Source organism: Papio anubis, chromosome 8, assembly GCF_008728515.1.
Source record: "Papio anubis isolate 15944 chromosome 8, Panubis1.0, whole genome shotgun sequence".
Lineage (NCBI taxonomy): Eukaryota > Metazoa > Chordata > Mammalia > Primates > Cercopithecidae > Papio > Papio anubis.
In genome coordinates, this window is record NC_044983.1 from 66,227,720 (window position 1) to 66,250,197 (window position 22,478).

At 37.4% G+C, this 22,478-nt stretch overlaps 1 protein-coding gene across 2 annotated transcripts in view; it reads right to left on the bottom strand.

Annotated features, from left to right (window-relative positions):
* Window positions 1–7,762: 7,762 nt before the first annotated feature.
* Window positions 7,763–22,478, bottom strand: part of TRAM1 (translocation associated membrane protein 1) — a 33,536-nt gene continuing 18,820 nt past the window's right edge. For both annotated transcript variants that reach the window (XM_003902849.4, XM_017962087.3), the window contains exons 7-11: window positions 19,056–19,126; window positions 18,845–18,949; window positions 17,694–17,837; window positions 17,218–17,378; window positions 7,763–9,332 (exon numbers count right to left, since the gene is read on the bottom strand). In XM_003902849.4, coding sequence (XP_003902898.1) covers window positions 9,259–9,332; window positions 17,218–17,378; window positions 17,694–17,837; window positions 18,845–18,949; window positions 19,056–19,126 — 555 coding nt within the window. In that variant the 3' untranslated portion in view covers window positions 7,763–9,258. The remainder of the gene's footprint in view (window positions 9,333–17,217; window positions 17,379–17,693; window positions 17,838–18,844; window positions 18,950–19,055; window positions 19,127–22,478) is intronic.

Sequence of the window (22,478 nt, forward strand, 5' to 3'; positions counted from 1 at the left end):
GGCCCTGCACATCACCTGAGAAACCAGGATACTTACCCTGGCCAACTTAGGGCAAGATTATATCTCCCTACTACTACTGAAGCTGGTGCTCTCTAGACAGTGCCACATACTGGCTGGAGGCCAACCAACTCAGGCCATTACAGCAACTCATGACAGAATAACCCTGCTCCCAGGGAGCAGGGAGAAAACAACAGCTAATTATGCTGCAACATCCTGGCTAACCAGGTGTCCTGAGTCTGTCCATGTGACAACTTCACTGCTAGCAAAACCAACATTTGAGAAAGCCAGCATACTAAACATGTCTACAACCAAAGACTCTCAGAGTCTTCTTCACTCCCCTGCCACCTCCATCAGAGCAAGTGCTGGTATTCACAGCTGAAAGACCCAAAGATGGATCACAGGACTCTTTGCAGACATTCCCCAGCACCAGCCTAGAGCCTGGTAGCCCTGCTGGGTGGCTAGACCCAGAAGAGCAATAACGATTACTGCAGTCAGGCTCTCAGGAAGCCCCATTCCTAGGGGATGGGGGAGAGCATCAGGGGATAACCCTATGGGACAAAATAATCTGAAGTAGGCCTTGAGTTCTAGAGCTTTCCACTAATATTTTAGTGGAATCTTTAGTAGACAATAGGGTATTGTCTACCCAAATGAGAAGGAACCAGAAAAGTAATTCTGGTAATATGACAAAACAGGGTTCTATAACATCCCCAAAAGATCACACTAGCTCATCAGCAATGGATCCAAACCAGGAAGAAATCTCAGAATTGCCAGATAAAGAATTCAGAAGGTTGATTATTAAGCTACTCAAGGTGATACCAGAGAAAAGTGAAAACTAAAAGAAATGTAAAAAACAATATAGGATATGGATGAAAAAGTCTTCAGAGAAATAGATTTCATGAAGAAAATACAATCACAGCTTCTGGAAATGAAAGCCACACTTAGAGAAATACAAAACGCACTGGAAAGTTTCAACAATAGACTAGAACAAGTAGAAGAAAGAATTTCAGAGCTTGAAGACAAGGTTTTCAAATTAACCCAATCAGACAAAGACAAAGAAAAAAGAATCTAAAAAAATGAATCAAGCCTCCAAGATATTTGGGATTATGTTAAATGGCCAAACCTAAGAATAATTGGTGTTCCTGAGAAGAAGAGAAATCTAAAAGTTTGGAAAACTTATTTGAGGCATTAATTGTGGAAAACTTCCCTGACCTTGCTAGAGATCTAGACATCCAAATACAAGAAGTTCAAATAACACCTGAGAAGTTCATCACAAAAAGATCATCACCTAGGCACATAGTCATCAGGTTATCTAAAGCCAAGACGAAGGCAAAAATCTTAAGAGCTGTGAGACAAACGTATCAGGTAATCTATAAAGTTACAGGAAAACTTTAACAGCCAGTTTCTCAGCAGAAACCTTACAAGCTAGAAGGGATTGGGGTCTATCTTTAGCCTCCTGAAACAGAATAATTGTCAGTCAAGAACTTTGCATCCAGCAAAAATAAGCTTCATAAGTCAAGAAAAGATAGAATCTTTTTCAGACAAACAAATGCTGAGAGGACTTGCCACTACCAAGCCAGCACTACAATAAATGCTAAAAGGAGTTATAAATCTTGAAACAAAACCTTGAAATACACCAAAATAGAACCTCATTAAAGCATAAATGCCAGAGGGCCTATAAAACAATAACACAATGAAAGAAAACCAAGATATTTAGGCAACAAACAGAGTAGTACCTCACATCTCAATATTAACATTGAATGTAAAAGGCCTAAATGCTCTAGTTAAAAGATACAGAATGGTGGAATGGATAAAAATTCACCAACCAAGTATCTGCTGTCTTCGAGAGACTCATCTAACAAATAAGGACTCACATAAACTTAAGTAAAGGGGTGGAAAAAGATATTCCAGGCAAATGGAAACCAAAAGCAATCAGGAGTAGCTATTTTTATATCAGACAAAAGACTTTAAAGGAACAACAGTTTAAAAGGACAAAGAGGGACATTATATAATGATAAAAGGGTTAGTCCAACAGGAAAATATCATAATCCTACATATATATGTACCAGTACTAGAGCTCCCAAATTTATAAAACAATTACTACTAGACCTAAGAAATGAGATAGACAGCAACACAATAATAGTGGGGGACTTTAGCACTCCACTGACAGCACAAGACAGGTCATCAAGATAGAAGTCAACAAAGAAACAATGAACTTAAAGTATACCCCAGAATGGACTTAACTGATATTTATAGAACATTCTATCCAATAACTGCAGACTATACATACATTCATCAGCACATGTTCCTTTCATGAGCACATGGAACATTCTCCAAGATAGACCATTTGATAGGCCACAAAACAAGTCTCAGTAAATTTAAGAAAATCAAAATTATATCAAGTATCTTTTCAGACTACAGTGGAAAAAAACTGGAAGTTAACTCCAAAAAGAGCACTCAAAACTATACAAATACATGGAAATTAAATAATCTGCTCTTGAATGATCTTTGGGCCAACAATGAAATCAAGATGGAAATTTAAAAAAATTTATTTGAACTGAAAAATAACAGTGTTACAACTTATCAAAACCTCTAGGATACAGCCAAAGCAAAGAGCAAAGTTCATAGCCCTAAATGCTGACATCAAAAAGTCTGAAAGAGCACAAATAGACAATCTAAGTCACACCTCAGGGAACTAGAGAAACAAGAAAAAACTAAACCCAAGCCTAGCAGAAGAAAATAAACACCAAAAATTGGAGCAGAAGTAAATAAAATGGAAACAACAACAACAACAACAACAAAAAACATAAATGCAACAAAAGCTGTTTTTTTGAAAAGATAAACATCAATAGACCATTAGGGAGATTAACCAAGAAAAGAATATCCAAATAGGCTCAATTAGAAATGAAACAGGAGTTATTACAACCTATATCACAGAAATACAAACGATCACTCAAGGCTACTATTAACATCTTTATGCACACAAACTTGAACATCTAGAGGAGATGGATAAATTCCTGGAAATATGCAACCCTCCTAGATTAAATCAGGAAGAAACAGAAATTCTGAACAGACCAATAACAAGTAGTGAGATTGAAACAGTAGTAAAATAAATAGCCAACAAAAAAAGTCCAGGAACAGATGGATTCACAGCTGAATCCTATCAGACATTCTAAGAATTGGTACCAATCTTACTGAAACTATTCTAAAAGATAGTGAAAGAGGGAATCCTCTCTAAATCACTCTATGAAGCCAGTATCAGCCTAATACCAAAACTAGTAAAGGACGTAACAAAAAAAGAAAACTACAGACCAATATCTTTGATGAACATAGATGGAAAAATCCTCAACAAAATACTAGCTAACTGAATCCAACAGCACATCAAAAAGATAACACACCATGAGCAAGTGGGTTTCATACCAGGGATGCAGGGATGGTTTAACATACACAAATCAATAATTTTGACATATCACATAAACAATTAAAAACAAAAATCCTATGATCATCTCAATGGATGCAGAAAAGCATTTGACAAAATCCAGTATCCTTTTATGATGAAAACTCTCAGCAAGATTGACATAGAAGGGACTATGTCAATTGACATCAAGGTAATAATGACAATCTATGACAGACCCACAGCCAACATTATACTGAATGGGGAAAAGCTGAAAGCATTTCCCCTGAGAACTAGACCAAGACAAGGATGCCCACTTTCATCATTACTATTCAATATAGTACTGGAAGTCTAGCCAGAGCAATCTGACAAGAGAAAGAAATAAAGGGCATCCAAGGCAGTAAAGAGGAATTAAAACTGTTGCTGTTTAACGGTGATATGATCATGTGCCTAGAAAACCCTAAAGACTCATCCAAAAAGCTCCTAGATTTGATAATGAATTCAGTAAAATCTCAGGATACAAAATCAACTGCACAAACCAGTAGTACTGCTATACACCAACAATGACCAAGCTGAGAATCAAATCAAGAACGGAATCTCTTTTTATGACAGCTGCAAAACAAACAAACAAACCCCCAAAACTTAGGAATATACCTAACCAAGGAGGTAAAAGACCTCTATAAGGAAAACTACAAAACATTGCTGAAAGAAATCATGGATGACACAAACAAATGGAAACACATTTCATGCTCACGGATGGGTAGAATCAATATTGGGAAAATGACCAAACTGCCAAAAGCAATCTACAGATTCAATGCAATTCCCATCAAAATACCATCATCATTCTTCATAGAACTAGAAAAAACAATCCTAAAATTCATATGGATCCATAAAAAGAGCTCACATAGCCAATGCAAGACTAAGCAAAAAGAACAAATCTGGAGGTATCACATTACCCAACTTCAAACTAGGCTATAGTTACCAAAACAGCAAGGTCATGGTATAAAAATAGGCACACAGACCAGTGGAACAGAATAGAGAACTCAGAAATAAAGCCAGATACTTACAGCCAACTGATCTTAAACAAAGCAAACAAAAACATAAAGTAGGGAAAGGACACCCTATTCAACAAATGGTGCTGGGATGACTGGCAAGCCACATGTAGAATGAAACTGGATCCCCATCTCTCACTTTATACAAAAATCAACTCAAGATGGATCAAAGACTTAAATCTAAGACCTGAAACCATAAAAATTCTAGAAGATAACATCAGAAAAACTCTTCTAGACATTGGCTTACGCAAAGAGTTCATGACCAAGAACTCAAAAGCGAATGCAACAAAGAAAAAACAAGTAGATGGGACCTAATTAAACTAAAAAGCTTCTGCACAGCAAAAGAAATAATCAGAATAAACAGACAACCCACAGAGTAGGAGAAAATATTCACAAACTATGTATCCAACAAAGGATTAATAACCAGATCTACAAGGAAATCAAACAAATCAGTAAGAAAAAAACCAAATAATCCTATCAAAAAGTGCGCAAAGGACATGAATAGAAAATTCTCAAAAGAAGATATATGAATAGCCAATGATGAAAAAATCCCCAACATCACTGATTGTCAGGAAAATATAAATTAAAACCACAATGAGATACCACCTCACTCCTGCAAGAATGGCCATCATTAAAAAAAAAAAAAAAAGATATTAACATGGATGTTGTCAAAGGGAACTTTTAAACTGCTGGTGTGAATGTAAACCAGTACAACCACTATAGAAAACAGTATGGAGATTCCTTAAAAAACTAAAAGTAAAACTACCATTTGATTCAGCAGTCCTTCTACTTGGTATCTGCCCAGAGGAAAAGAAGTCATTACATGAAAAAGACACTTGCACACACATGTTTATAGCAACACAATTTGCAATTGCAAAAATATGGAACCAGCCTAAATGCCCATCAACCAACACCTTGATAAGGAAAATGTGGTATATTTATACCGTGGACTACTACTCAGCCACAAAAAGGAATAAAATAATGGCATTTGCAGCAATGTGGATGGAGCTGGAGACCATTTTTCTAAGTGAAGTAACTCAGGAATGGAAAACCAAATATCATATGTTTTCACTTACAAGTGGGAACTAAGCTATGAGGATGTAAAGGCATAAGAACGATATAATGGATTTTGGGGACTCAGGGAAGGATAGGAGGGGATTGAGGGATAAAAAACTACACATTGGGTACACTGTACACTGCTCACGTGGGAAGCGCACCAAAATTTCAGAAATCACCACCAAATAACTTATCCATGTAACCCAAACCATCTGTTCCCCAAAAACTATTGAAAAAAAATGTTAGTAATCACACTTGTAATCCCAGCACTTTGGCATAGTAAGGCAGGAGCATTGTTCAAGGCCAGGAGTTTGACACCAGCTTGGGCAATATAGTGAGACCCCTGGCTCCCTGTGTATGTATTTTAAAAAACAAAAGTATACATGGTACTTGCAAGACAAACAAAAACAAAATGTAACAAAAAAAAGAAACACCAAGTACATATGAAACAGAACAGAGAGCCCATAAATGAACCCAGGTATGCACATGGTCAACTGCTTTTCCACAAAGATGCCAAGAATATACAATGGGAAAAGAATAGTCTCTTCAACAAATGGTGATAGGAAAACTAGATACTCACATGCAGAATGAAATTGGACCTTTGTCTTACCTATATGCAAAAATCAACTCAAAAATAGATTAAGGCCTTAAGTGTAAGACCAGAAACTGTAACACTACTAAAGGAAACATAATGGAAAAACTGCCAACTGAAACCACAATATGATGTCATCTTACACCTGTCACAATGGCTATCATAACAAAGACAAAAGATAACAGATGTGGGCAAGGATATGGAGAAAAGGGAACCCATATACACTGTTAAGAATGTAAATTAGCACAGCCATTAAGGAAAACTGAAGTTCTTCAAAAAACTAAATATAGAATTACCACATGATCTAGCAATCCCACTTCTGGGAATTCAACCCAAAGATTTGAAATCAGTGTGTCGAAGAGATGTTTGCAGCCCCAAGTTCACTGTAGCACTATATTCACAATAGCCAAGTTACGGAATCAACCTAAGGTCTGCTCTATCAGCAGATGAATGGCTAAAGAAAATGTGGAAAATGGGGTATATACACACAATGGAATACTAATCAGCCTTTAAAAAAGACATTCTGTCATTTGTGACAACATGGATGAAACTGAAGGACATTTTGCTAAGTAAACCAGGCACAGAAAGACAAATACGGCACATTATTTACTCGTATGTGGAATCTAAAACAAACTCACAGAATCAGAGTGTAGAATGATGGTTACAAAGGCTGGGGGCTGAGGGGTATGGGGAGACGATGGTCAAAGGGTATGAAATATGGCAGAAGGAATTTCTTTTTAGTTCTATTGCACAGCATGGTAAATATAGTTAATAATAGTATTATACATTTCAAAACTAAATTTAAATGTTCTAATCACAAAAAATGTTAAGTATTTGAGGTGATGGATGTTAACTAGCTTAATTACTCCATATTATACTCATAAATCATACCACCACTTTGGACCCCCACATACAATTATAAATTGTCAATTTAGAATTTAAAAAAATGCAGCAAAGAGGCATTTTGTGGAGGGAAAGACTAAACCCCGGAGCAGCAAAGCAACTAATTCATGGTTCCCCAGGGTTTAAGACAGAGTCATGAGCCTTGTCCAGGTGTAGGTCCCTACAGGATTCCCATCATGCTTCCAAGCTCGACTTGAGTCTGGATGATAATGACAGGCTCTGCAGGATCTGGAAGCCAGTACAGACTTTCCTCAGCACATTTGAGAGCAGGGTGTAGGGCTCATAATTTATAATCATACTTGTGTGTATATGTGCTTGTGTGTATACGTAAGCCCTTGGTAACTACATATCAAGGGCTTTTTTTCTTTGCATAAACACAGTGTATGCTGTAGAAAACAAAGTGCTGTAGTAATTTGATGAACAGAAAATTCTACAGGCAAATAAGGTGGGAAATACTGCATATTATACCCACACTGCCAACATTCTTGGTGCACCAGGGAACACATTTGCATATTAAGGACTGAATGGTCCCATAATAGACACCTTTAGGTTAGTTCAATCCAGCGATTCCCAGATTTATTTGGTTATGACCATCTATTCCCCCAGTAGTCCTCACCAATATTCTGTGGAATGAATCTGTTTATTTGCAGAACACACTTTTGAAAAGGGTTATTCTGAATATCTATAAAGTGTTTTAAATATGGTACATTTTAATGAGGTTTTATACCAAAATAGCATAAACACCAACAATGACAGAAACATCCAGGATGCAACTTGTGAAAGTAAAAATTTTTATTTTGATTGATTTCTCAATGTATAGTTCAGTATAATGCCAGTTTTTAATGGCAAAGATTTGGTTCCACTGAAACTCCATAATGCTACAGAGAGCTACTACTTTTTCCAGGAAGTAGGTAAACAGCTGGAAAGAAAAAGGACAACTTCCTAGCAGCATGGCAACTTAAACTGCAGATCTAATAGGTCTGCAACGTTTACACTAAAAATGGCACAAACAGCTGGTGACACAAGTGAGAAATGGGGAACAAGATGTGAACACTGAAAGGAACAATATATATACTGCAAATACAATGAATAAACCAAATGTAGCTATACGGATCTTAAAGGATAATTATAGAAAAGGGAACCAAATATTTTCCTCAAATGCTTTTTAGAGCCTTTCTGTAGAGATACAAATATATATATATATATATTTATCCAAAAATATGTTTTATACAGATAAATGTTTCTCAATTAAAGATGGGACCAAAGCTATAGGCATAACATAAAGCACATTGTCTTTTGTAAGACTATTTATCCACCTGAATTTTCAATTTCTTTAAAGTTAGTGCATTAAATGTTTTCCAAATATAATTACCTGACATTCTTTTTATAGATATAAATCAAGTAGGCATTATGTTTTAAAAGGGTTTGCAGTTAAACTTTTCTAAGATGCTGTGCATATTAAACTTATTATGAGCCCCATTAAGAATCATTATTAATAAACATATCAAAAAGGGCTATATAAGTCCGATTTTCCTGTTCATAGTAAATATTTTCTGATTTCCAGGTTACAAGTATTGAAAATGCACAAGAAAGATTTTACTTCACAAGTACTTTTAAGAATATACTTTGATTTAATATGTATGTCAATAAAACTCCACATGTTGTAACCATTATGTTTTTGTTTTTAAAATGGGGATGTAATACTAATAACCACTACCTATAAAATGAAGCACACAATTGTTTTGGTGATTTTACAAATCTTTTTTTCCAGGTGTAAAGGTTACAAAAATTCCTAAAAATTAGAGAACACTGAAAACATATTAAAGTTTGACATCCAACTTTATAGTAGTTCCATTTTACCCTGAAAGATAACTTAAAAAATATGGCCTTCTTAGAATAGGCCACTCTGCTATTATAAAAAATTGGTGACAGCAAGAAATTGTATCACTGATATGTGGAATTTTTGTAAATAGTTTTCTCTCCAAATCATTAGAAAAATGTTCAAAAATAAAAACAAAATAAAATATGGTGGTGGTCCCTAAACTATTTTGAAGGCAGGTAGCTTAGTCTAAGCTAAAATATTTTTTTCATTCATAGCAATAATCCTCCCCTCAAATGCCCATTAAAAAAATGCATGAAACAGTACAATAGCAAAAATCAAAGAGCACAGACTGTATTTTCAAGAACAGAAAAATCTCTAATGCTGAAAGATATAGTAGAAAGCAGATTTCTTTGGGGACATTAATCAATTAGTTTATAATTCATTATGAAGATTTCTCTTTTCTATTCCGGGGAGAGTCTGCTACATTTGAAGTTAATGTTCCATTTACACCATTTTCTGCAAAAAGAAAAGAATCTGTGTTACTCTTTTATAAATAAATGCAAGTAATAATCTTTATATGTAAACATACCTTCAGAAAAGAAAATGTAAAATCCAATATATACTCAGGTGAAATTTATTTGCCAGTATTTAACCAATCACAAAACCTGGTAACATGTTTAACACAATGAACTGAAAGTAGCAAATTAAAAGAAAACTACTATTAAAAGCAGAAAAAAGTGACAGGACAGAAAACTATTTAAAAAGTTACAAGAATTTAAAAATAGTAATCAAGAGAAATACCTTCTGTAGAAATAAACTTTTCACATTTGACAGCAAAGTCCTTGGGGATATTTGTTTACAACATGCTAAAGTTGGCGTTTAGGATAATTCCCATGTGGAGGGGTGTATTACGGCCTTCTTTTTATTTATTTATGTTACTGTTGTTTTTTCAGACAGGGTCGCACTCTGTCACCAATGCTCGAGTGCAGTGGCATGATCACGGCTCAATGTAGTCTTGAACTCCTGGGGACAAGTGATGCTCCCACCTCAGCCTCCCAAATAGCTGGGACTACAGACATGTGCCACCACATCTGGCTAATGTAATGGCCTTCTTCAAACTACGATGGAGTAACAAATGTCTCACTGACTCTCTCTCCAAAAATATAAGAGTTGCATACAGAAATGGATGTTTGAGGCAGGGATAATGGCTTGCACCTATAATCACAGCACAAGTGGAATCCAAGCACAGATATCATTGAACTGAATAATAATGAAAAAGACATAATGAAACCTGTGAAATACAGACTGGGCACGGTAGATCACGCCTGTAATCCCAGCACTTTGGGAGGTTGATGTGGGCGGCACCTGAGGTCAGGAGTTGAAGATCAGCCTGGCCAACGTGGTGAAACGCCATCTCTACTAAAAATACAAAAATTAGCTGGGTGTGGTGGTGGGTGCCTGTAATCCTGGCTACCTGGGAGGCAGGAGAATCACTTGAGCCCAGGAGGCGAAGGTTGCAGTGAGCTGAGATCCCACCACTGCACTCCAGCCTGGGCAATAGAGCTAGACTCCATCTCAAAAAAACAAAACAAAACAAAACAAAAAACTTGTGAAATACTGTTAAAGCGGTGTTGAAAAGTTTACCCTTAACTGAATGTAACTGACAAGAGATACAAATTAGTGCTCCAAAGATCCAGCTCAAGAAGGTAAATCACAAACAAAACCGCAAATTAAACCCAATGAAAGGGAAAGAATAGAAATCAATGATCCAGAAAAGACACAACTAGGAAAATCAACACAAAAAGACAAATGTTGGTTTTGACTGACAGAAGAAAACATAAAAGGCTTACGTTATTAACACAAGAAATGAAAAACAGGAATCACTCCTCATTTACAGGCGTTAACAGGATAATGAAGTTCATATGAATAATTTTATGCCAATGTATTTGCAAATTTATTATGAACTAGACAAATTCCTTGAAAAACACTATTTACCAAAAGAGAAACAACTAAGAAACAGAAAATGTGAATAATAGTATTATCTTTTTTTTTTTTTTTTCTGAGACAGGGTCTCATTCTGTTATCCCAGCTGGAGTCCAGCAACATGATCTCCACTCACTGCAACCTCCACCTCTCAGTGATGGCAGTAGCAGCCCGTATGGAGTGGCTATTGCCATGACATTGGCTGTAGTGTGGGAGGTGCAGCCAGGGCTGCATGCTTCACATAGCTAGCAGGAGCCCCATCCCTTTCAGAGGTGGAGGGGTGGGAGCCCTGCACTCCTGGGCGCAGCTGCAGCCACCCAGCCGTAGCCCTTGGGGGCCCAGGAAGCCCCACTGCCTCTGCAGGCTTGGAAGTGCCTGCTCCCGCTGCCTGGCCACTCTGCAACTCCTGGCATCCACTACTATTTTGGAGTGAAGGTGAGACTGATCATGGGATTAGAGCAGCGCTGATATGCCAGCTCCCTGCTCCCTTGGCCATCAGGACTGTGGGTGCTGACAAGCATGAGAGGGAGGCCGAGGGGGGCTGAGGGCAGCTTGGTGTGGGCCTGCAGGCATCTCTTGGCATGACCAGCCTAGGCACCATGGATGGTAGGTTGATGGCAGCAGGAAGCAGAGAGCTTCCTCGGCAGAAAGGCATGGGCCCCTGGTGAAGCCCCCCTCTTCAAGCCAGGGACGGCCTGAAACCTGGGGGCCCGGCCGCCAGTTCCATGGACTAGAGTGAGAACTTATAGTGCTTTTTCTGGTCCTGCCCATGGACCAATCATTATGCACTTCCTCCTCCCTGAAGCTTATAAAAATCCTGGACTCAGCCAGACTTGGGCAGATGATGAGACTGTGGATAGGAGCTAACCATGAGGGCTACACAGATGATGAGATGACTTGCCTGTGGAAAGGAGCTAACCAGATCTCCTAAGAACTGTTTCGCCTCTCAATGAACCTCCTCTCTGCCTTGCTCACCTTCCAGTTGCCTGCGTACCTCATTCTTCCTGGATGTAGGACAAGAACTTGGGACCTGCTGAATGGCGGGACTAAAAGGGCTGTAGCACAAACAAGGCTGAAACATGCCCCCCTGCTCACCACACTGCGCATGACAAGAAACAGAGAAGAGCTGTGGTCCTTTGGGAAGCCCAGATCTAGGGGCTCCCTGAGGCAGTGCTGTGACACCCTCTTTGGGGTTCTGTGGTTCTGGCCACCTCCAAACTCTGGGGATACCACCACGTTCCTCTTGTCCAGTCATGGATGCCTGCAGTGGAAGCCACATGCAGTACATCTGGTCCAGCTGCAGCCTCACACAGAGCCAGCACCTGTGCTGGTGCCTAGAGCTGCCTGCCCCGCAGCAGAAGCCTGTGTGCCTGGCTGTGCGCAGTGGCTAGACCTTGTGCGTGCTTGCCCACACACCCCCTGCTGCTCCGCCTCTGGCTCATGCTTGGCAGGTGTGGGATCTGGGCCAGCAGCTCAAGTCAAGCACAGCCTGTCAGGCTGAGTGGGTGGAATGAGCCCAGAGGGTGTAAGCAATACTCAGGCAGAAGGCACCACCAGTCATAGAGGTTTCCAGCTGCTGAAGTGACACCTCAAGGGTTACATTAGGATCAAGGGATCCTCCCACCTCAGCCTCCCAAGTACTGGGACTACAGGCGTGCACCACCATTCCTGGTTCATTTTTGTATGTTTTTGTAAAGATGGGGTTTCGCCATGTTGCCCAGGTTGGTCTTGAACTCCTGGGCTCAAGTGATCCACCCACCTCAGCCTCCCAAAGTGCTGGGTGCCCAGCCAATTGGTTGAGTCTGGTGGGCAGATCACTTCGGTATAGGAGTTTGAGACTATCTTGGGTGACATGGTGAAATCCCATCTCTACAAAAAACACAAAAACTAGTGGTGTGGTGACATGTGCCTGTAGCCCCAGCTACTCAGGAGGTTGAGGTGGGAGGATTGCTTGAGCCCATAAAGTTGAGGCTGCAGTGAGCCAAGATCATGCCACTGCACTCCAGTCTGGGTGACAAAGCAAGGCCCTGTTTCGGAAAAAAAGAAGACTCTAGGTCAGAGGGCTTAGTTGGTGAACACTTCCAAACACTTAGATGCAAAAATCCTAATGAAATAATGAAAAAGGGAATTCTGCAAAAGTGATGTATAATGGTCTCCCCTTATTTGCAGTGTTGCTTTCCATGTTTCAGTTACCCACAGTCAACCATGGTCTGAAAATAGGTGAGTACTATATAATATTTTGAGAGAGAAAAATACCACATTCAATTAACTTTTGCTACAATATGCTGTTATATGTGACTAATTTATAAATAAAACTTTATCATAGCTGTATTAGGAGAAAACATAGTATACAGAGTCATACACCACTTAACAGGCTATGTTTTAAGAAATGTGTCAGGCAATTTCATCATTGTGTGAACATCACAGAATGTACTTCCACAAATCTAGATGGCAGAGCCTACCACACACCCAGGCTATATGTTATAGCCTATTGCTCCTAGGCTAAAAACCTGCACAGCATGTTACTGTATGGAATATTGTAGGCAACTGTAATACAGTGGTAACTATGTATGCATCTAAACATATCTAAACATAGAAATGGTGTAGGAGAAATACAGTATAATTTTATAGGACCAGTGTCATAAATGAGTCATGTATGCACATATATTGTATAGCTGTTGACTGAAATGTCATTATTCAGCACATGACTATATAGAGTTTGATACCACCCCTGGATTCAGGCATCCATTGGAGGTTTTGGAATGTATTCCCCCAGGGAGACTACTGTATTATCACCAACTTGGATGCATGTCAGAAATGCAAAATTATTTTAACATTGATAGTCAATGCAATTCACAACATTAACAGAATAAAGAAAAACTCTATGACTAAATGTTGCAGAAAAAGCATTTCTTAACATTCTACAAGTCATGGACACAAACTCTTAGTAAAAAATATAATACAAGAGAACTGAGTAAAGGGCATCTACAAAACATTCTTAATAATGAACTACTGAAAGGTCTCCCTCTTATATGAGGAACAAGAGTATTCATTTCTTGTATTCAATATTATGGTATAGTCCTAGCTAGTGTAATACAGAAAGAAAATGAAAAGGTATAATATTTATAGATGATATAACTGTATATTTTAGTGTAAACTTTAAGTGAATTAGGAAGATTTTTTCAGTACATGGATAGTATCTTAAAGAAAACAAATGGCATTACTACATAACAAATAGTTAAAATTGTTTTTTAAAAAAAGCATGTACATTAGCTTAAAAAAGAAAATATCTGAGAATAAGTTTAATGAAAAATGTATGAGATTCCTATACAGAAACCTATAAAATATCTCCTTCAACAACTCTTCCACTGTTTCTTGGCATTTTGGCTAAGATCAAGTGAAGAACTCTTCCAAAAAACAGAAAAGGAAAAAACACTGCCCAGTTCGTTCTATGAAGCCAGTACTATCTTGATACTAAAACCAGACAAGGATGTTACAAGAAAAATACACACCAGTATCTTTTATGAATACAGACACAAAAAAACCTCAACAAAATACTTGCATACCAAATCCATCAAGAGATAAAAAGGATCATACACCATAACCAAGTGAAATTTATCCCAGGAATGTAACATTTGTTTAACATCTGAAAATCAATGTAATCTATAATACCAACAGAAAAAATTAAGAAAACCCCACGAGGTTATCTTAATAGATGCAGGAAAAAAAGCAGTTGACAAAATCTAACAACCTTCCATGACAAAAATAAACAAACCAGGAATCAGAGGGGAACTTCCTCAACCTGATAAAGGTCACTTATGAAAAACCCATAGCTAACATCATACTTAATGGTATAAGACTGGACGGATGCCTACCCCTAAGATCAAAAACAAGACAAGGATGTCTGCTCTATTTCTGTTCAACACTTGAGGTTCTAGACAGGGCAATTTGGCAAGAAAATGCAATAGAAAACATCCAGACTTCCCACCAAAAAACAAAAAACAAAAACCTATTTGAATAAATAAATTCAGCAAGGTTGCAGGATACAAGATCAATATACAAAAGTGAATTGTATTTCATATACACTGGCAATGAAGAATCTGAAAATGGAATTAAGAAGATGGTTCTATTTTACAACAGCATCCAAAAGAATAGGGTTAAATTTAACGAACTGCAAGATGTATACACTGATAACTATAATTGAAAGAGATTAAAGATCTAAATAAACAGACATTCATGTTCATACTCTGCATATCAACCTACAGATTGAAGGTAATCCATACCAAAACCCCAGCTGGCTTTTTTGCAGAAACTGACAAGCTCATTATAAAATTCATATTAAAATGGCTGGGTAAGGTGGCATGTGCCTATAGTCCCAGCAACTTGGGAGGCTGAGATGGGAGAATCCCTTGAGCCTAAGTGTTCAAGTCTAGCCTGGGCAACACAGCAAGATCCTGTCATTTAAATAAAAACTCATATGGAAATGTAAGAAACCCAGAATAACCAAAACATCATGAAAAAGAACAACATTGGGGACTCACATTACCTGCTTTCAAAACTTACTACAAAGCTACAGTAATCAAGAGAGTGTGGTATTGGCATAAGAATCGATCTACCAATAAATGCAATAGAATTCATGATCCAGAAATAAACTTTTTTAAATAATGATTTTTGAAAAGGGTATCAAGACAGTTCAATAGTGAAGGAGTCTTTTTAACAAATGGCACAAGGACAACTGAATATCAGGATGTTAAACTGAGTGTAAAAATAGTATAGCCACTTCAAAGAACAGTTTGGCAGTTCCCTCAAAATGTTAAACATAGTTACAGCATGACTTGGAAATTCCATTCCTATGCATGTACCCAAGAGAATGAAAACACATGTTCGAACAAAAACTTGCACCTAAATGTTCACAGCATCATTATTAATAATAGCCAAAAAGTAAAAGGCACTCAAATGTCCATCAAATGATGAATGGATAAACAAAACATGGTATATATCCATACAATAAGGTTCCACACAATGGAATATTATTTGGCTATAAAAACAAATGAAGTCTTTATATATGCTATGACATGGATGAACCTCAAAACATTATCTAATTGCAAAAGACCACATATCACATGGTTCTGTTTACATGAAATGTCCAGAAAAGGCCAATCCTTAGAGACAGAAAATAGATTAGAGAGTACTGGAGCAGAACGAAGGGGGAAATGTGAAGTGATGCTAATGGGCATGGGGTTTTTTTTGCAGTGATAAAAATATTCCGGAATTAGATAGTGGTTTGCACAATTTTGTGAACATCTGTTAAAAGTGACTGAAATGTATACTTTAAAGGGTAAACCTTATTGTATGTGAATTACATCCCATTAAAGCTATTAAAAATATTACTTGGAGAAATGAAAGACAACCTAAATAAACAGAGGTATATATCAGGTTGAAATAGTTATCCCTAAATTGATCTATAGATGTGATGTTATTTCAACTCTATCCCAGCAATTTTTGTGGAAATTGACCAGGTTGTACAATTTTTTTTTTTTTTTCTAAAGAGGCACTATGTTGCCCAGGCTGGAGTGCAGTAGCTCTTCACAGGCACGATCATTGTGTACTGCAACCCTGAACTCTGGGTTCGAGTGATCCTCCTGCCTCAGCCTCCTGAATAGCTGGACTACAGGCACCCCCCACTGCACCCAGCTCAAATTGTACTAAAATGTATTAAGAAAATGCAAAGGGCCAAGACTTGCTGGGACAAACGTGAAAAAAAAAACAAAAAACAGGCTGGAGGATGTAAATTATCAGGTATTAATACTTAGAAAAGAGTAAACCAGAGTGGACGTATTCTAAAAACTGGAACTTCCTGTGTTACAGCTCTAAGCATAATACCATATACACACTGAAAAAATTAACTGTAGTATCAATGCATTTTCAATTTTTGCAAAAGCCATAAAGAGAAAACAGGTTAAATGAAGGCTTAAAGACAAAGAATCAAGCAATCAGAAGTTATAAAAAAAAAAAAAAAAAGCTATTCCACTTGGGACAAATGGGCAGATGGGAAGAGGTTGTGAACAGCTTTTTAAAATGTGAATAAGATGCTTGAAAACAAACGACCATCCTCTAGTTTAGTTATCCACTAAACCTGTCCATAAAGTTTGGTCTAAAGTGGCTCAAAGGTAACCAAGAAGGGAAAACTTGTCAAAGAGAAATTTAGTGGACAGCTTTTGAGGGGAGTAACTGAGTTTCCTCATCCAAGGGATCACCCAATTGTGGAATGCAGTAAGATTACTTTGCCTCTAATTTTGTTAAAAAGCAGAATAATATTTTCTTTATAAGACCTTCAAACTAATAAGTAAGATCCCACAACAAATTTTTTAAAAGTTTTCTACTTCTATGAGTTTTTCATTGCTTACTAAATACAAACCTGTTCCTTTTTTAGAAGATCTGCCTTTAGTTACTGTTGGTTTCTTCTTCACAGCTGGTGCCTGAAAAGCAGAATGTTCCCTCCACCTCCGAAGCTGAAAATTAATGAACTTCCACATCATGAATGCTTGAGTAATGCAAATGGATGCCAGAACAGCAATTCTAAGAAATATTAAGAAATCAAAAGTTACAGTGTATAAAAAACAATGCCATTGAATACATTCTATCTTCTTTAATAGTATTTAGTAACAATTTTGAGAAAATTGTATTATCAGTGCATTAATAATTTATCCTAAAAGTTAAACGCTTTAGTACTTCACTTTAGACATGTAAAATAGCAAAAGGTATGAAATAAAATCAAATGAGTATTTTCCCCAACCTCATATTCATCCTTTTTTTAGATGATTCAACATAGAGAAACTGATAATATATATTATCTAGCTGTATAAAGTGAAAAAAAAGTTAAATTGATTATACCTAACAGCCAACACATTGAAGTTTCCAGTACTGAAATCCAGCTTCTGATTCTCTGCTCTTGCAAGGCCAAAACCAACAGTCAGTACTGAAAGAATTAAAGTCAGAAGTCTTCCAAAAACAAAAAGAACTGCCCACAGAGAAAATCTGCAAGAAAAAGACTGTAAGTCAAATTCCTGAAATCTCAAAAACAAGATTCTATTAGAAATTAGATTCCTAAGTCAGGCGTGGTGGCAGACGCCTGTAATCCCAGCTACTTGGGGGGCTGAGGCAGGAGAATCGCTTGAAACCGGAAGGTGGAAGTTGCAGTGAGCCGAGATCGTGCAACTGCACTCCAGCCTGGGCAACAACAGCGAAACTCCCTCTCAAAATAAATAAATAAAAAAAAAGAAACTAGATTCCTATTAAGTAAAGGCATATTAAAATAGCATTTCTTATTCTGCAAAAAAGAATTTTGTGTCAAATATCTGGGAAAGCCTATATACCACACTCAAAGAGATATAACACATACTAGCCTATTTAAATTTCTAAAAAAATCCAGTAAATAAATGTTTAATTTTCTGTTTAGCTTATCTCTTTTCTTGTGTAAGAACTATTAATGTTCCTCAGAACTACTAGTATTCAGAATAATTTTGGAAAATGTTGGACAAAACAAGCCAAAAAAGTTGTGTTATAAAGAACAGGATGCCTAATTCTCAATTAAGAGTCCCAGTTTTACTTTTTTAAAGACAACTTTGCACTAATTACAAGTTATACCTCTCCAATTCTGTTTTCAGTTCAATTTCCCCATCAATATATTTTAGTTATCTATAAGGCTAATTATCTATTGTTTCATTTTCTTCTGAGAGTTCACTTCTCTATCACTCCTCCAAAAGAAAAACGATTCAATAAACAAAGTAGAAGTTATAACAGAAAAGTAAACCCACAAAGTCTTCAAAATTGCAAGATATAATTCAGTATCTCTCTAGCTGAGAAAGGCTCCATTTTAGAGAGTAAAATACAAAGTCTGAATAGAGAAATAATTTCATTTTATTTAAAGCGGCTACTAATCGCTTAAAAAGTAATATAATGGCCAAAAGCCATGGATCTTGGCAATGTCAGGCAATGACTTTAAATACTTACTACACGAGAAATAGAATGGCTAAACAACTTACCCTTTCTGATACTTTTCATTGCTAAAATAAAACAGGCGGGAAATGTGGAAAAGAAATTCAACAAAATAATGTAGCACCAGAAGAACAAGTCCTAGATGATTCAAGCTGTTAAAAGAGCAAATTGAAAATGGGAAGATTAATTACCAATTAAGACAGGTCAGCATACTATCTGCCCAGCCTACTTACACACCCATGAAATATCCCAACTCACTTCAAAAGGTAAGCTCCAGCAATGTGGAAGAGGTAAAGACCAATGTAGACAAGCTGACGAGGAATATCCTCCTGTAAAAAATACATTATAGATTAAAACATGCTAAAACATTCCTTTCCTTTTTTTAAGAGGTGGGGTCTTGCTACGTTGCCCAGGCTGGTCTCAAACCCTTGGACTCAAGAGATCTCCCAACTTTGGCCTTCCAAAGGGTTAGGATTTCAGGTGTGACCCACTGTGCTTGGCTCATTTCTGCTCTTTAAGAGTAAGTGAAAAATGCAGAAGTAGGAGATCTGAAAGCTATTCTGCCCTCACCCCACCCCAATCTCTCATCCTCAATTAGGTATATAGCATTAGCAAGTCACTTAACCTCTGCTGGCTTCAGTTATTTCATCCATAAAATGTGAATACTTAGATTTGCTTCAATCAGATAAACTCAAAATCCCCTTTAGAGCTAAGATCTACGGCTCTTGTTTCTAATGAACATGTATTAAATGACACAATATTAACCATAGTTACATGCTGACAATTTGATGTTCCTCTAATATTAAAATTGTTATGTTTATAGTAGTAGAGACACTTTTGTCTACCTAAAACAGCATTCACATTTTCAGCTCATGCTTTAGTCCCTTGTCAGTCAACACAAGTTTAACATTTTTTATTCTAATTTATACTACTCCTTAATTGTATATTATTTTTCCTCAATTACTTCGTAAGCCCAAGTACCTAGATTTTATTTTTACTTCTTTTTTCCTCCCACAGTTATCTAGCTGAGCTGGTTATCTCAGAAACAGTATTTTTAGAAAACACAAGTCAAGACCCACTAGTGGGGCCAGGTGTGATGGTTCATGCCCGTAATCCCAGCACTCTGGGAGGCCGAGGTGCGAGGATCACTTGAGACCAGGAGTTTGAGATCAACCTGGGCAATACAGCAAGACCCCGTCTCTACAAAAACTACAATTAGCTGGGTGTGATGGTCCCAGCTACTCAGGAGGCAGACATGGGAGGAGCATCACTTGAACACAGGAGTTCGAGGTACAGTAAGCTATGATCATGTCACTATACTCCAGCTTGGGTGACAGAGCAAGATTCTGTCTCTTAAAAAAAGACCTACTAGTGGATCATGAAATCAATTTTGGGGTCACACCAGCATCTTTTAAAACATGAAATAAAATAGAAAATGTGACCAGGTACCGTGACTCACACTTCTCATCCCAGCACTTTGGGAGGCTGAGACAGGAGGATTGTTTGAAGCTGGGAGTTTGAGTCTAGCCTGGGCAACATAGAGAGACCCCACCTCTACAATTTTTTTTTTTTTAAATTAGCCAGGCATGGTGGCATGTGCCTGTAGTCCTAGCTACTTGGGGAGCTGAGGCAGAAAGATTGCTTGAGCCCAGGAGTTCAAGGATGCAGTGAGTTAGGACTGCATGACTGTGCTCCAGCCTGGGTGGCAGAGCGAGACCCTGTCTCAAAAAAAAAAAAAAAAAAAAGAAAGAAAAAGAAAATGCTAGAGTATATAGCACATTGTATTATGAAAATTCTATTCCACATTTTACACACACACACACATACACACACACACAAAATGAATTATGATGTAAAAAGCTTTTCATCTTTGGTTGCAGTAAAAATGTTTACAAAACACTGACAGTGATAAGCTCAACAGGCCAGCCTACTGACTGATGAAACACCTATACCTCATTTCTAATTTCCTTTGTTTTCTTCGTATATATATTTACAAGGATTGTATTAGTCTAGTGAGTACTATTCATGTTCTACAGTTACTAATTAGAACGACGGAAATGCTGGGTTGCTGCTGGCAGGCTGAACCGTGTTCTTCTGCAGCCTCACTAAACTTATCTCTTGCATTTAGCATAGTTAGGTTCAGGTCCATTGGTCCTCCATTTCTCTGTGTTTCAGTATAGACAGCGACTTCACCAAATCTTCTGAGGAGGAGAGATTTTTTAAAGTCTACTTTTGAAATGGAAAACTCTTCTCTAGTAAGAATGGCGCAAAGATCAAGCGTTAGGTAGAACATAAGACAGTCTGAATATTACTATTTACAGTACTGTATTTTGGGACTCTTAGCAAAATTGATACCAAGTTTACTGTCATTCTTCCAACTGAAGAGAGACGTATCTCTGAAAGTAGACAGTCTTAAGATCCTCTCTACATAATTTGTAAATTTCCAATGAAATATTTCAGCTTACAAAAGGAAGGAGAAAGGGTGTTGAGATAACACGCAACCACAAGGGAACGTCTTCTCTCCCATTATAATAATTTCAGAAAAGCTCACTTGTAGTATTATCAATGCAATTTGACGTACAATGCATATAGAAGTGCCACTATATATATGCCACTGTTTCCCAGTGTGGTGTGTACATTGGTACTGAACAAAATGACTGTACACAGTACACAATGAAATACTTTTATTTAACTGTAACTAAAATTTTAAATAAAGTATTTTATGCCGAGCATGGTGGATCATGCCGGTAATAACAGCCCTTTGGGAGGCTGATGAAGGTGGATTGCTTGAGCCCAGGAGTTCAAAAACCAGCCTTGGCAACATGGCGAAACCCCATCTCTAAAAAAATACAAAAATTAGCCAAGCATGGTGGTTCATGCCTGTACTTCCAGCCACTCGGGAGGCTGAAGTAGTAGGATTGCTTAAGCCTGGCAGGTTGAGGCTGCAGCTGCAGTGAGCTGTGACTGTGGCCACTGCACTCCAGCATGGGTGACGGAGCAAGACCTTGTCTCAAAACAAAACAAAAACCCAAAATATTTTGTTATTTAATATACCTTAATAATTAAAATGTCAAAAGTATGAATTAGTAGTATGTGAATATGGCAAAGCAGGAAGGTAGTCACATAAATGACTAGGTATGAGAAATATTGCCACATTCTTTCATATGTGTTACTCAATGCTCCAAATTTCAGAGGAGAAAACAGACCAAGAAAACCCTTAAAACTTATGAGGGGAGCTTTTTAGTTCTTAACTGTTGATTAAACTCATTTCATGGCATAAAAACTTGAGTAAGGCAATGTAAAAAAAAAAAAAAAAAACTAATTTGCTGGAAAAACCATAATGCAATGTAACTACTTAGGAGGATTTTTAAAAAAATAATTTAAAAGAAATCCAACTAAGTTTTTAAAATTGACACTGGTCAATTAGCAGAGAACCTAAGCTGCCTACTCCTTTCTTCTCTGACGAGACTAAAAACACTATTACAAATTACAAACAAACAAAGTTTCAAAAAGCCATTCCATTTCTGACCTTTTATCTTTAAATTTCAACCCAATTAGATGAAGCACAGTTGTGCTTGACATTAGCTAAGGACAAATCCATAGAGTTTCTTTCCTAAGTTCAGGTTCAACTTTGTATCTTAGCACTGTACCTTCTTTTTAAAAAATAGAAACATGGTCTCA